The following is a 16,177-nucleotide window of genomic DNA, read 5'->3' as shown; positions in this document are numbered from 1 at the left end:
TGTGCATATTACAGATACTCTGTGAATATGCCAAATAAAAATCCTTTTTACATTTTTAGTTAAAAAGATTAAAATCAATATATACCATTTAGACTACATTTATCCATTTTAGAATTTGATTTTCACCAAGTTTGAAGAACACTATTATACATAAAATGGACTTCAAAAGCAACTTTCCTTCCCTCCTACCCAAAGCAAGTGTTTAATAAAATACATTACAGATTAATGTGACTGTTCATGCCCAAAAATTGCCAATTCTGCTACTCATAACAAGCAAAAGTGACTTTTAAGATATCAATATGGCTAAAAGACACTCTCCAGCTAATTTTACATAAAAATGCAAATGAATAAATGTACTGGAATGGTTGTAGTCCAATTTCTTTAAAATATGTATGTGATAACCTAATTATTCTAGGGAACTAGAATATTTAGAAACAGCTGGCATCATCCATTTTCCCTAATCCTGTATTTATTACAGATTCAGAGCTTTTATCCAACCAAGCATACTTTAATAGACTAAACTCCCCTAACATTTACACCTCCATTAAAATTATACTTCACAACATAGCTAAATATCTACTTATTTTTATAAAAGTACTTTAACTGCAATTTTCCAAAATTAATATAAATTGCATTGCCTCATACTTGCCAAGAAGAATCTACTGGTTATTTTGTGTTTAACATGCATGTTCCCTAAACAATTTGAATAATGAAATGCATCTTATTGCAACTTTATTCTTGAACATCTGTGGCAAATTCATTAAATGTTAAAAGATAACTAGATAATGCAAATGAAGCCCCACAACCATAAATTAAGCTTTATCCGAACATCATACATTTTTTATTTAGTCGAGTAAAACAAAAACTAACATTTATTTGTTTTAGAATCAATGAAGCTAGTACTTCAAGTTCAACAAAAGCACAAAAGAAAATCAGCTTGATAGCACATCAAGTACATAGATTTGAACTGGGCCACAAAGTAGCAAAACCCTTCAGCTTAAAGTTGAGTTTGTAACAAACAAAATAACATATTCTAGAAATTCTAGGCCAATCTTTTCAATCAACATATTTTGCTTAAATTTTCACTATTTTCATATTTAACATAGCCTATGAATTTACAATGAATAATTAATTATAATTGATGTAATACATCCAATCCATTGCTCAATACATATACTGGAAAAATAAATTGGAGCTAAGCACATTGAACTTGCCAAACTGAAAATAAAACATTCTCACCAATAGTTGTGCAAGGTCACTGTGGGCGGTTGCCAACCGACGTTGACAATCTGGAATCATCATCCGTGATTCTTGCAAAACTTCCATCTGAAAAAAAAAGAGAAAAATGAGGCTGGAACCAACAAAGCATCATGCTATTGTACTTATGTTTTGAGCTGAACTTTGCAATATTATATCTAAATTCCTCAAGATGTCACCAGTTTATAAAATCTCCTCTTTTCACCACTTTTAGGAATTTTGCCAATAATTTGAATTCCATTGTTTCTTCATGACATGGAAGCACAATTAAAACCATTGAACAAGTTCAATAAATTTATTGTAATGGATTAATTCAAGTCATTGAATTTTTTTCCTAATTTGCATTCATAATAGTTCAGATACAAACTATGCTTTGTTTTTATTTTTTTAAACAAATGGATCTGCAGTTGACATAAAAAGCTTTTATCTCTGAGGTAATAAAGAAATGCTGTGTTCAAGTAATATCACACAGATAATTACTGCATGAAAAAAGTTATTGAGTTATTGATCGTACTGTGTGCTCACTGCAGGAGGTGTAGGTTGTGAAAGACAGAGGTCTACAGGAGCTCAGAGACAAGAGAGCAGAGACCAGCAGGTCCATCTTCATGCTCTTTATCATGCATAAGTTATTTCAAAAACTGCACATTAAATTTTAGCCAAGCCAATATCATTTTGATCTCTTCAGTACGAATTGAAATAACAAAGACAGCCTAGCCATTATAATGAGTGTCCAACTAAATGGTGTAGCATTAGAAATGAAACAAGGCTTTAGAGTTTCAAAGCTTCAAGAAAGTACAAAGGATTTGATTCTCCATGTTTAAAGCTGAGGTGTTCTGCACCACCATCTAATTCTGCTTTAGTCTCAAGAGCTGCTTTCCAAGCATGTAGTTTACTTACTTTACACAGCACAAGTATTAGTGGTGTAATTGATGAAAAAGCTCACTGTTCTGCTGTAACTAAATTAAAGATAGTTAAATCTCATGTACACTGTAAAGATCAAATAACAAAAACCAAAAATATGCACCTTTGTATTTTGAATTATCACTGCCAAAATGGAATTGTAAATACATTTGCAGAATACATAATATCTACACCACCCTGCCACATAGCCTGAGTAAAAATGACTAATATTTCAGTATGAAGACTAAAATGTATTGAAAATTTTGCACTGTTTCTATTAGTGCTTAACTAACATTCTTCCTTTTTAATTAAAATTGAAAGTTAGTTAAACAGTAGTAGATACAATCAACCAAATACCAAACTGTAACACACACAAAGAAAACAAAACCTGTAAGACTTGAGGTACTGAACATAATTGCTGGAAATCTAAAATAAAGGATGCTGGGTAAACCCAGCTGGTCAGGCAGCAGCTGTACAGACACAAAAACAGAATTGCAGCAGAATTGGCCAGTGATTAAATAGCAAATAAGCAATGTTGGAAAACTGAAACAAAAACAGAAGATGCTGGAAATATTCTTAAGTATTTTGCTTTCCAATCCCTGGCCTGTTCTGATGTAACTCAGTTCTTCTCTCTCCACAGATGCTGCCTGATCTGCTGGATTTTCTCAGCATTCTCCTTTACTGGTGGCCCCTACGATACTGCAGTTCAGGTAACAGAAATTCAACCTTACATAATTCACAAATCACTACCAAAAAATCTTGAATATAGAATAAAAATTTACTCATGAAATTTGTGTGTAAAAAAAAACTAAATAAATGAACTCTTTTTCCAACTCGCATTTCTATATACATACACAGACGATGCAGCTTTACTTCACGAAGGTTGGGGGTGTTGTGGATAGTTTGGAGGGCTGTCAGAGGTTACAGAGGGACCTAGATAGGATGCAGAGTTGGGCTGAGAAGTGGCAGATACAGTTCAACCCAGATAAGTGTGAAGTGGTTCATTTTGGTAGGTCAAATATGTTGGCAGAATATAGTATTAACGGTAGGACTCTTGGCAGTGTGGAGGATCAGAGAGATCTTGGGGTCTGAGTCCATAGGACGCTCAAAGTGGCTGTGCAAGTTGACTCTGTGGTTAAGGCAGCATATGGTGTACTGTCCTCCATCAATCGTGGAATTGAATTTAGGAGCCGAGAGGTATCGTTGCAGCTATATAGGTCCCTGGTCAGACCCCACTTGGAGTATTGTGCTCCGTTCTGGTCACTTCACTACAGGAAACATGTGGAAGCCATAGAGAGTGTGCAGAGGAGATTTACAAGGATGCTGCCTGGAATGCGGAGCATGCCTTATGAAAGCAGGTTGAGGGAACTCAGCCTTTTCTCCTTGGAGCGACAGAGGATGAGTGGGGACCTGATAGAGGTGTATAAGATGATGAGAGGTATTGATAGGGTAGATAGTCAGAGGTTTTTTCCCCCGGGACTGAATTGGTGGCCACAAGAGGACATAGGTTTAAGGTGCTGGGGAGTAGATATAGAGGAGATGTCAGGGGTAAGTTTTTTTACTCAGAGAGTGGTGAGTGCATGGAATGGGCTGCCGGAAATGGTGGAGGAGGCGGATACGATGGGATTTTTCAAGAGACTGTTAGATAGGTACATGGAGCCGAGTAAAACAGAGGGCTATGGGTAAGCCTAGTAATTTCTAGGGTAGGGACATGTTCGGCCCAGCTTTGTGGGCCGTAGGGCCTGAATTGTGCTGTAGTTTTTCTATGTTCTAAAATCACGATACAGACCATTATTTAGAAACTCAACCCCCTCCTCCTCACCCCCACCATGTGGGATCACCTGTATTTTAGATTTCCAGAACTACTATATTCTGCATCTGAGTTCCAGCGTGGCACTTTTTGATTCTTTCCTCTGCTCTTCCCCATTTTACACCTCTTCCAGAGATTAGCTGCTATTACAAACCTTCACCACCCTCTTTCAATCTGTCACCTATTTTCTCACAGACATTCCCTCCACTCCCACTTCTCTGCAACTTAAATCAAGCTTGCTTTCTAAATTATTGCACTTGTCTGTTTCTCTTTCCTCAGATACTGCCCAACCTGCTATTTCCAGTATTTTGCCTTTTGACACCTCTATCACTCCTTAAAAGAATTGTACACAATACTTCAGATGTGGTCTCACCAGCACCATGTACAGTTAAAGTAATGTTGATAATTCATTTACTTGTACCACATTGTTCTGTAATCATACTCTATTTAAGCAATATTCTGCTATTTTGTTGTTCCTATCAAAATAGACAACTTCAGATTTCCCCATTTTATACACTTTCTGCTAACCTTTTGCTCTCTCAGTTAAGTCATCTATATACCTTTACAGACTGTCCTATTCATAACAAAAAATACAGAAATACGATATTAGTCAAATTGTCTATTAGTAGAAAAATACAATCCTTTTAAAAATGAGACTATGTACTTTAAATTTTGGCTTATTTAACCTTAATGGAAACTAATACCACAGACAGTCTTTGTGAAAATGAATACAGAAACAGAAAATCAGAATGCACTACATGAATGGAGCCACAAGAGACTGCAGATGCTGGAATCTGGAACAAAAGACAAACTATTGAAAGAACTCAGTGGATTGAGCAAAGGAGGGTTTCAACCCCAAATGTCAACTATCCCTTTGCCTCCACAGATGCTGATCGACCCCCCCAAGTTCCTCCAGCACTTTGATTTTTGTGCTATTTCACTTAGCACTGCATATGCAGCATTTGCTTCTTTTCCCACTCTAGTAAAGGTCCCCTTTTCCACATCTTGATGTTGCACCATGTTGAGAGCAACCATCTTTGTCTATGGATGATATATGCACACTCATGATACCTAATTTTACCCCTCCACTAGCTCTCTTAAGCCAACGCTAGCTCTGTGGACATCATTCTTGAAAGAATGTATAGCTTCCTCAGCTGAGAAATCACAACCATCATCTTTACTGCTCTTCATAAACTGCTCATCAGCTTCAGTCTCAAGATGATCAAAAGGCAACCTTTCAATGTCATCCTCCCCATTCAAGATCACCTAACATTATCTGCTCCTACCTCAATCTACTTGTTGTTACCACCACTCAATTACTCCAACACTACCCTTGCCAACCTCCCATTTCTCCAAGCTACACAACCAATTCAAAACTGTATCGTTCACTAAATCAATTACCAGCACCCTTGAACATTTTCTCCCAGCACCTCAAACATAATTTTTGTGGCTTGGTGTTGTCTCCTTAAACCTTTGTCAACTTACTTTGAGGAATATAGATTGAGGGATAGGGCCCACTCGCAGACAGATGGGATTAGTTTAGATTGGCATCATGGTCAGCACAGACATGGTGGGTTGAAAGGCTTGTTCCTACACTGGACTGTTCTATGCACCATCTTATTCACACAGACCCTCAGGATCTGGTATCTTGTACATCATTCCTTCCTTTGCCTCTTTGTTAACAGCATGATTCATTCATCCAGATCACACTTTGAAACCTTCTTTCTAACCTCTCATCTCCCTCCAGCTCTCACTCCTTTCTTAAGGTCTTCTTTAAAACCTACATCTCTGACCAAATTTCTGTTCATTTGCTCCAGCGTTTCCTCATTTTGCAAAGCATGATTGTCAAAACAAAGCAAAATTTTTGTGAACTTAAGGCTATTTCACCAAGTTAAAATGTTATACAAATGTAGGTTGTAATATTTTTGGGTTTGTATTCAAAAGATTTTAAGGGTACAAGTTCAAAAATAGACATTCTGCTGCAGACAATATGTTCTTAAAGGAATGCAAGATTTTTCAAATCCATTCTTCTATGCACCAATCCAAGCACTCTGAGGCCTGTCCCATGTTAGCCTTTTTCCAGTTTGAATCCATATCCTATTATGCAAATCTTACAATTTTTATTTAAAATTCAGAATTTATCTTTTCCATATTGTTTATTATACTGTATTTTTAATAAAACCACTTCCTTTCAAGATTGAGAAGCCCAAGCCTTTGTCTCTGGCCCCTTTCGACAACCCCAGTGCTTAGAAATATGCTGTGCCTTTAATTGCCTGAATTCAAGGTTATTCAATCCAGAGATTGAATGAAATCCTGCACCTTGGCACAGAAGACATATCAAATGCCCAATCAGGACTTTTATTGACCAGAAGATGGCAAAATAAGCGGATCATCACCACAAGCATCTTACCCTCCCCTTTCAGCATTTCAAAGGGACCATTCCTTTTGTGACTTGCCGGTCTGCTCTTCTGCCTCCACCAACTACTCCCCTTCTTACAGCACTTTCCCATGCAACTGCAAGAGATGTGACATCTATCCTTTCATCTCTTCCCTTCCCTCCATCCAGGGATCCTAACAGTCTTTCCAAGTGAAGCAGAAATTCATGTATTTCTAATCTAGTTCAAATTCAAGTTTAAGTTTATTGTCATAGGCATATATACCCAGGGTATAAATGACATAAAAGTTAGCTTTTTGCATTGTGTTCACAATGTAGTTTCCTCTATATAGGAGAAACCAAATGCAGACTGGATGATCCTTATGCAGAACACTCATGTTTAATCCGCAGGGATAATCCTGAGCTTCCTGTTGCCTGCCGCTTTAATTCTTCATCCCATTCCCACTCTAACCTCTTTTGTCAGAGTGGTCAAAACTGCATCATTATAATCAGGTAACCTATAACTTCAGGTAACTCACTTTCACCGCATCAGAACCCCCCATTTCTGCTGCAAGTTATCCGTCTGTGGTATTGGCTCAGTTTTTCCCTTTTCCAACAGCACAGTCTTTTCTGCTGGGCATATCACGTAACACTGAACTTTGCAAATTTTATATTCTTTTGTTTGAGTTCTCACTCTTTAAACTACACCTAGCTCATAGTTTTTATTCTTATTCTCTCTAACTGCCCCCATTAAACTGCATGACCTCTACAACATATCCCCATGGGAACCCTGACATTACCCTTTCAAAGATTTCCTATCCATTCCTTCCCTATTTTCTCTGCAATAAAAAACAACTTTTCTCTTTCTCAGTTCTGATTGAAGGGTCTACAACCTGAAAGTTTCTCTTTCTACATATACTGAACAACCTGCTGAGTGTTTCCAACATTTTGTTTTTATTTCAAATTTCCAGCATCTGCAGTTTTTTGATTTTTACTTGTCTGTGATTAATGGTATTAAATGCCAAACAAATTCTTGAACAGTAAACAAATAAATAAAGCAAATGAAATACTGTAAATGCATATTAATAACAGGCTTAATAAATATGCATTATAATAAACATAGTCCTTAAATAGCAGAAAAATGACACCTGTAAATATTGTACTAAGTTACAAATGTACAATGGATCATTAAAAAGGTCTCTGAACATTAACCTTAACCCTAATATGGGCAATGGAATGGCAAATGGGCAGCAGAGTGACATATTACTGCTGCTGCTGTACAGCTCCTGTGACTTGGGTGCTATCTGCTTTTTTTCCTGGGTGCTCAGGTTTCCTTCTAGATCCCAAAGATGTTCAAGTAGGTTAATTGGCTCCTCTAAATTCCCCCTATTTTAGATAGGTGGCAGGAGAATCAGGAGAGAATTTTTGGACATTTAACACAGAACAGTAAAAAGGAAATAAGTGAGGTGATGGAACTAAAGGGAAGCCCTGAGAGTCAGTATAGACTTGATCAACTGAATGGCCTCCTATGTCCTAAGAAAATATGAGAAAAAAAATTAGAAAGAAGTTTGTTTGCATTTCAATTCAATACCTTAATAGACAAGTCGCATGCACATACAAAACTGAAGAGGTAATTAAAGACCAAGTAAGCCAACAACTGTGATCAAGCCCAAAACACTCATTCCAACCACCATCCTACATTCTTACACCTTTGAGCAAATTGGGTTTTAAATCTGTGCACTATGATGGAAGAACTCAATATAATGATTTACCACTGGCAAAACGGCTTGTGGTTTATTGTACCTGCATAAAACAGAAGAGAGGCAGTTATCTAAAGTTCTGCAGACAGAATATCCCTTTTCGTAGCCACAAATGACGTTTGACGTGACTGCAATAAACAGTCTTCTCTCATGCTTCTTGACCCATCAGCAGCCTTTGACTCAGTTCACCAAATCATTTGCCTCTAATGCCTCTCCTCTACTGTTCAATGTAAGATGACTAAGAGGTTAAAAAAAGGCAGATGCTGGAAATCTGGAAAAAAAAGATCAATATATACGGGAAATAGGAAGTGCAGGTCAAACAACATCTGTGGAGAAACAGTTTCACGTGGATGACTTTTCACCACAACTGTCTGGTCCAATGTTTATCTAACAAGTCGTAGCTAAAGAATCTCTTCCACATCAGCTCCTACCTCTGGTATGCCCCTAAAGATCTATTCTCAGCTCCTTCCTATTATGTGCATGATGCCCCATGGGAACACTGACAGCACTTACCTTTACCTCACCACCACCTCTCTCAACCCACCCGCTGTCATTGCAAATACATACTACATTTCTGACATCTAGCAAGGATCCCTGCAACTAAAGACCAAGTCAAAACCACCTTGCAACTCTGCCACCAACTCCATGTTTCTCATGGCAACCATTTTAAACAAACTCTTCAAAATCTTTGCATTTTAATTTTGCCTTTGATGCGTTTCTGAGCATATATCCATACCATCGCCATCTAATTTCTCTTTCTCAATATTACTCAATGCTACCCTTCCTCTGTCCTGAAACTTCTCATCCCAACTTTGTTACTTCTAGACTTGATTATACCTAGTATGTTCATCTGGATAACCTCCTACTTTACAACCTTCATAAACTTGAGTCATCCAATAAAACACCGTTGACATCTGCACCGTACCATCACCCATGTTCTTCTTGTACTAATGCTTTTCTGTACCTCAATTTTAAAACTCATGGCCTTCCTCTCTCTACTTCCCCAACTCCCCTAGCCCCACACACAACCTTCTGATATTTCAATGTGCTTTCAAGTCTGCCTTCATGTAAATCACTAATATTAATCACTCCATTCATAACTGCTATACTTTCAGCTATGCATGTTCTAGAATTCCCTTGTTAAATGTCAATTTTTTTTTAACCTAATACCCCCATTCAAGGAATGGAGTTAAAATTCGCTCAAAATCAGGGAAGATTTACTACATCAAAAGGAGGTATGTAAATACAATATTTTTATAGAATGCTCAGAAGCATTAGATTGCTCATGTACAATGAGATTTTTATGCCCAATGACTGCTGCTGGAAAACATGCATGTGTGGATACCTTAAAAATCTCAGGATTAATTACAAGGCAATCAAGTTTAGATCACCTAAGACAAGATGTTACAAATGACCTCAGTTACTGGGTTAAGTTACAGAACAAAAAACTTGCGATCAGTACTTTCTTGCTGGAGAATGTATATGGTGGCAGAGTTTAACTACTACCTATGCTCACCCTCTTGGCTCATACACAAAATTTGGAGATGGGTGAGATTCCGTAAAATAGCAGTTACCAATTGAAAGATTCAAATTGGGAACTGATGAGCATCTTCCGAGGGATTGTGCTGGTTCATTTACTATTCATTATTTTTTGTTAATCAATGATCTTGAAGTTATACGAAGAATACTATATAATAAAATAGAGAAAGTAGCTTAAAAATTCAGAAATCAGAATTAATATGTTTATTACAAGAAGGTATTCTGTGTGATAAAGACCAACACATGGATTAGATTAGGTCATTAGGATTCTGTACACCAGGACTAAGCAGATGGTCTCTTTTAAAGTAATTTGACAAGCATTAAAGGATATGTGCATAGTGTTATACCCAGTTTGGAAATAAACATTCATTTTTCCATTGATATTTGTCAAGTAAAGTCCTATGTTTATAACAATTTAAAAAATGTCTTTCAATGATAAGGGATAAATCCCAAGCTACAACCCAGTAAGAATATACATGGTGCAAAAATTGCCATCTACTGGTGTGGTAGCATATGACACAAAGACCATACAACAAACTTTAATGAAGCAATTCATCTGGCAGAGCCCACCTAGATGTATGAATAACCTTCATTTCCATAATTCTTCAGTATCCTTTGCCAAGAAATTGCCTTGGATTGGTTTGTAATCTGAAGATCCAAATGGATATCAATATTTAACATGCTTATGTTCTGCTAATATTAACAAAGCAAACAAGATGATTTGTCTTTAGTCGGAATTTAAAGCCATTGAATTAATCTATTCAGTTGGCAGAAGATTATAGATGGTATCATTATTAAATGCAAATAAATCTAAGGGATTTTAGTAAGGTTGTACACAGTCTTAAATAAGTAGATATGTTCATAAAGGAGTAATGTCAGATAAGGGATAGAACTAGTATAGTATACATCCAAGGCTAGGTAACAGAAGGCACATCTGTCTACTCCACAACAAAAAAAGTGAAGTCAATACAACTGTTTTGTTTTCGTGCAAGTTAGCTATACCTTTTGGGGTGCCACAAGCATTAGTGCAGGAGTCTCAGCTCTTTCAAATCAATACTAATAACTTAGATGAAGGCAAACCTATTTTAGTCAAATTTTCCTGGTGATGCAAAGAAAGGGTGAAAAGCAAATTATGAGTAGGACACAAAAAGTCAGTAAAAAGATATATACATAGGTTTAGTAAATGGGCAGAAAATTGCTAGATGGAATAATAATGCTAGGAAATACAAGGTTATCTATTTTTAGTAGCATAGGAAAATAGAATATCGTTTAAGTCGAAGGATACTGCACACTGCTGCTGTACAAAGCAATCTAGGAGTCTTGATATACGAACACAAAAAGTTAGCATACAGGTAAAGCAAATAATTAGGAAGGATGATAGAATGTTCCCTTTATTGCAATGTACTGAAATATAAAAGGGAAGTTTTAATGCAACTTTACAATATGCTGCTGAGACTTTACCTGGAGCTCAGTGAACAATTTTGGTCTCCAAAGGATATACTTACATTGGAGGCAGTGCAGAGAAGGTTCATGAGGTTGATTCATGGGTTGAAGGGGTTGACATATGAAGAAATTTGTGTCTATACTTGTTAGTGCATAGAAGATTGAGAGATAATCTTATTGAAATAAGATTCCATGGGGGCTTGTCAGGTTAGAAACTGAGATTGGGGAGCTACAGGGCATTGTTTCAAAATAAGTGGTTACCCATGAAATAATGCAGATACTGAAAATCTGAAATAAAAATGAAAATGCTCGAAACGCAGGTAAAACAACATCTTTGGAAAGAGAAACAAAGTTTCAGGTCAAAGACACTTTGTCAGAACTGGGAAAGAGAGAAAACCAGTTAGTTTTAAGTTGTAACTTCTTTCCCAGTTTTTAACTGGTAACATTAACTCTGGTTTCTCTTTGTACAGATGCTACCTGAGTTGTTGAATATTTCCAGCAATTTCTGTCTTTATATAAGGGGGTACCCATTTAAGAGCAAGATGAGGAGGGATTTCTTCTTTTAGTGGACCATGAATCTTTAAGAATTTTTACCCCAGAGAGCTGTGGAGGGTAGCATTGAATACATCCAAGACAAAGGTAGACAGATTTTTAAACTGCAGGGGAGTTGAGGCTGATAGAGAATGGCAAGAAATTGGATCTCATCAGACATAGAATGGCTGCACAGGCTCAAGGTGTTGGAGGATCTTCTCCCGTCCTTTTTCTTATATTCTTATAGATGGATGTCCAAATAAAGCAGGAGCAGTAGCAAGAACACAACTTGGGAGTGTTTAATGATCAGCCGCTGAAGGCTCACAAGGAATGCAAAGTTGTTGAAGAAGAACAAGGTCTGCACAAGAGCAGTGAACTGAGTAAGAGGGCATGAGTTGCAGAATGAGTCTCACCCAGAAAGAATTGAAAAATCTGACACTCAGACAAGCCATGGAATCCACCAACACCCAATGTGGCCAGCTGTCAAACCTGTCAAAAACTCTGAATATCTAACATCCAGAAACATTCGAAGATTATTAAACATCAATTAACAGTTCAAAGATTACTAAGTATTTACTTAGTTTAAAATTTTCCTAAAACATTTCAAAGGTTCATAAATACTTCTAAGCAATTAAAAATGTTCAACAGACATCAATTAATTCAAGTGTACTTTTTCTAATAACATCATCCCGTGGCAGCCATTCTACTCTATTATTGTTTCTGTGCTGTAGCTACCTTCTGGAAACTGCCCAAGTGTGAACCTTACCAACAGATTCCACAAGGAATCCAATGTCATTGTACTATCAGAAAATTGCCTAATAGCACCCAACATTGGTTTGTAGGGGAATCCTGGACTTGGTGGCACATACACACAAAAAAAATCAGGGGAAGGGGAACTGTTGGCATTTCTCCTGCATGAGTCACCCAAGAAATCAATTTGCACAGAAGACTGCTGACACTAAGAAGGATGAACATTATTTTGGCGGGGGGGGGGGGGGGGGGGGGGGGGGGGGGGGGGGGGTAAGAAAGAGAGAGTTTATTTTCTTTTTTTGATAGAGAGATCAAGAGTCATATTCCTAGCTCAATTGTCACTTTACTTGAAATGCAAGTTACACAATTGGCTTTACACTGCTTTATGGTCAGAGCATTTGGTGCTTTAAGTATGCATCCAAGTATATATATTCTGTTAACCAAAATCCCAATATCTGTTAAATTAATGTTAGACTTAGTTAAAAATCTATGTTCTAAATGGCTGTTAAAACACAGTGGGGGCAGATAAGGGAGCTAAAAAGGGAAAAGAATACCTGCACATTCACATGCATGCACACATAATTTTAATAGGTTTTGATATTTTTACCATCAGTAATCTTCTTCCTCATTCTCTAATAATGTTATTCAGATTATATTTTGGCAGATTTGTGTTGTTTAAAAATTGAAGACAATATGGTGGGATGACTTCCTTCGATTGACTTTTTTCTATTATTTTCCCTTTAATTTCTCTGAGCTAGGTACTACTATGTTAAAAAAGTAGTCAACCTACTCGTTTCATATTTCAGTTTGTAGGGGTAAAGTATTGTTTCAGATCTCTAGAGGGGAGGATTATATACGGACGAAGTGTCAAAAGTAATCAATCTGTAATAACAAAGCAGCCCCCGCTCTCTTCCTTTTTTTTTTAAAAAAAACTCCTTTCTCCTCCCTTCAGTTCTGCCATGCTATGTACATCAAGATATGGATATATGTGTATATTTTAGTAGCAAAGTGTAATCTGTACAAACCTAACTAAACTGAGCAATTGAGCAGCAGGACTTTAAGTTGTTAACTAAACAATTATATTACATCATATTAAACCAAATAAATCTCTTTACATAAGTGGCACACTTGGTCTCACAACTGTATTTATAAAATTCATAAAACAGGCATTGTACTTCTACAAGCCAACCAAAAATCTTCTAAGAGTCTAATGACATTATGCAAACAGTAGTAATGAAGACAGATTACAGACATTTAGCTGCCAAGGTCAATAACTGAAGTCTACCTTCACTACTAATCTAGCTCAAACTCATTTGGTAAAAGCAATTTTTCATTGATTTCAAAGGATATTGTAATTTGCTTCTATGATACATCTGCAACAAAGTACCTCAAAATGGCCTGATACAGGCATATTATTCTATAGTGAAGAATAAAATAGCATAATAATACTATACTTGTATCAATAAAGGGCTTTAGTTATGTGCTAGATTAAGAGATAAAGTGTAAATAAAAATCTAAAGCTATAACCTTCCTTCCGTTCAGAAAGTGATGCTTCTAATTAAGCACCCATGTTCATCCAATTTATAGAAAAGCACCATTGCAAAACAAAAACTTTTCATAAATGCTTTGTTAATAAGATTAGAAGACAAAATACTTAACACTTTCTATCATAGAGTAATACAGCACAGATACAGGTCCTTCGGCCCATCGTCCATGCCAACCACAACTCCCACCCAGCTACTCCCAATTTCCTGCGTTCAGCCAGTATCCCTCTAAGTCCTGCCACTCCATGTAACTATCCAAGTACTTCTTAAATGATACTATTGTACCTGCCTCAGTCACTTCCTCCGGCAGCTAATTCCATATAAATTTGTAAGTGTTTGACCCTAGTCTAAAATAAATTAAAGAAAGTCATAAAAAGCCTGCACTTGAGGCATGAACAGAAAACAGAATATAGCTGTACAATAGATCAACAAGTATACAGGAGACCCTAAGATACTATTACTTTGTTTACAAAGCTCCAATATTTTTTCCCATAATATCGGTTAATAACAGAAAATGCATCACTTCTATCAGCGTACAGGCTGAATCCCGAAAAATTCACACAATATTCAGTTTCCCAAATACAATGTAACCTCTCCACCTGCTCAAGCTGGTTATCATTATCAAAAAATGAGAAATACTAGAGTTCCCTTTGCCACATCTCAGTTCCAGTCAAAAATACCCTGCAGCTAACAACAATAGGGGGACTATTCAATGTATTTTCTACTCAGTATCTTTGAAACCTAATAGACATAATCATTAAGGTTGCAGTCGTTATTATTGACTTCAAGTCCATACTTTTACCTACTATATCTGGCTTATCACAACTGAAAATATCACTGCCTTTCTCTCCACTTGATGCTTTACTCATCTTTCCATAAAGTTTAATTTGTCCAAAATTTAACTGCATGCACAACAACCACACTTGCTCACCCTCACTTATTTTCACCTACTCAATGTCCCCAATAAAGTTAAAAACTCTTGCTTGCTTTTTGATATATATATCTCCTTCCATAGCTTCAGCTCCCTCAGTTTTCATATACTTGGCTCTCTTCCAGTCTCCTAACTTTTGTCTCCTGTTAATCTTTTTTCCTAGTCTTCATTCTTAGTGGAGTTTTCAGTTTTCTCCAAAACCCCCTCTCCATGCTTTGCTATCCTTGAAAGGCATATCTTTGACCAAGCTTTCAGTCATCTCCTAACTCATTTAATCAGAACCTTGGCATCTGCTCCATTTTCTCTCAATGGGATGTTTGTCTATGTTGAAGATCCTATATAAATGCAAATTGTTGTTGATAGATTTAAATTGAGGAGTAAAGTAGTGTTTGGCATGAATGAGGAATCCGAATTTCTTTGTGATAGCTTTAGCAGGAGAGGTGCGAGAGGTTCCATTTGAGGTCAGATACAGAAGCTGATGGTATTATCAGGTGAAAGCACAGGGATGGAGCTGGAGGAAGTGGCTATAGTTGCTCATTAAGACTTGCAAGGCATCACAGAATTGAAAGCAGCAGCAAGATTTTCATTGCTCCCACTCAAAGGTATCAAGAATCAGGAAGTTGATTAATGCAGAATGGAATTATCACATGTGTAGCTGGGACTGATACTGAGTGCAGAACATCAATTTAAAAGAGGAACAGAATGAGAGAGGGAGAATTCCCAGGAACTCCTAAGTTACTATCTTAATAAAAAAAAGATGCACCATCAACTACAACACAGATATTATAGGTGATGACAAAGCGACTCATAGAATATACACAGACCACAAAACATACAGCACAGGAACAGGCTCTTCGGCCTGTGATGTCTGTGCCTACCAAAATGCCAGATTAAACTAATCCCATCTACTTGCATATAGTCTATATCCACGTTCCCACCCAACCCCCCCCCCCCCCCCCCCCCCCACCCATTCCCTGCCTATTCATGTGCCTGTCTTAAATGCCGCTACTGTATCTGCTTCCACCACCTCCCCTGGCAGTAGGTTCCGGGCACCCACCACCATGTAAAAAAAACTTGCTCATAAATCTCCTTTAAATTTTCCCTTTCACTTTAAACCCATGCCCTCTAGTATTTGATATTTCCACCCTGGGGAAAAAAAAGACTATCTACCCTATCTATGCTTTGTATAATTGCATATACTTCTATCAGGTCACCCCCTCAGCCTCCGAGGGTTCAGAGGAAAACAATCCAAGTACGTGGCAGGATCCTTGTGAGCATTGATATACAGAGGGATCTTGGGGTGCAAGTATACTTTCCTCTTATATTTGACCTAAGTGC

The 16,177-nt window shown here is 37.2% G+C and overlaps 1 protein-coding gene across 1 annotated transcript in view; it reads right to left on the bottom strand.

Annotated features, from left to right (window-relative positions):
* tbca (tubulin cofactor a) overlaps positions 1-16,177 on the bottom strand; it is a 49,530-nt gene that overhangs the window by 1,629 nt on the left and 31,724 nt on the right. The window contains exon 3 of the mRNA XM_052019842.1: positions 1,240-1,326. Within this exon, the coding sequence (XP_051875802.1) occupies positions 1,240-1,326 (87 nt within the window). The remainder of the gene's footprint in view (positions 1-1,239; positions 1,327-16,177) is intronic.

This window comes from Pristis pectinata, chromosome 7 (assembly GCF_009764475.1).
Source record: "Pristis pectinata isolate sPriPec2 chromosome 7, sPriPec2.1.pri, whole genome shotgun sequence".
NCBI classification, from domain to species: Eukaryota; Metazoa; Chordata; class Chondrichthyes; order Rhinopristiformes; family Pristidae; genus Pristis; species Pristis pectinata.
This window is presented reverse-complemented; position numbering and strand designations above follow the sequence as displayed.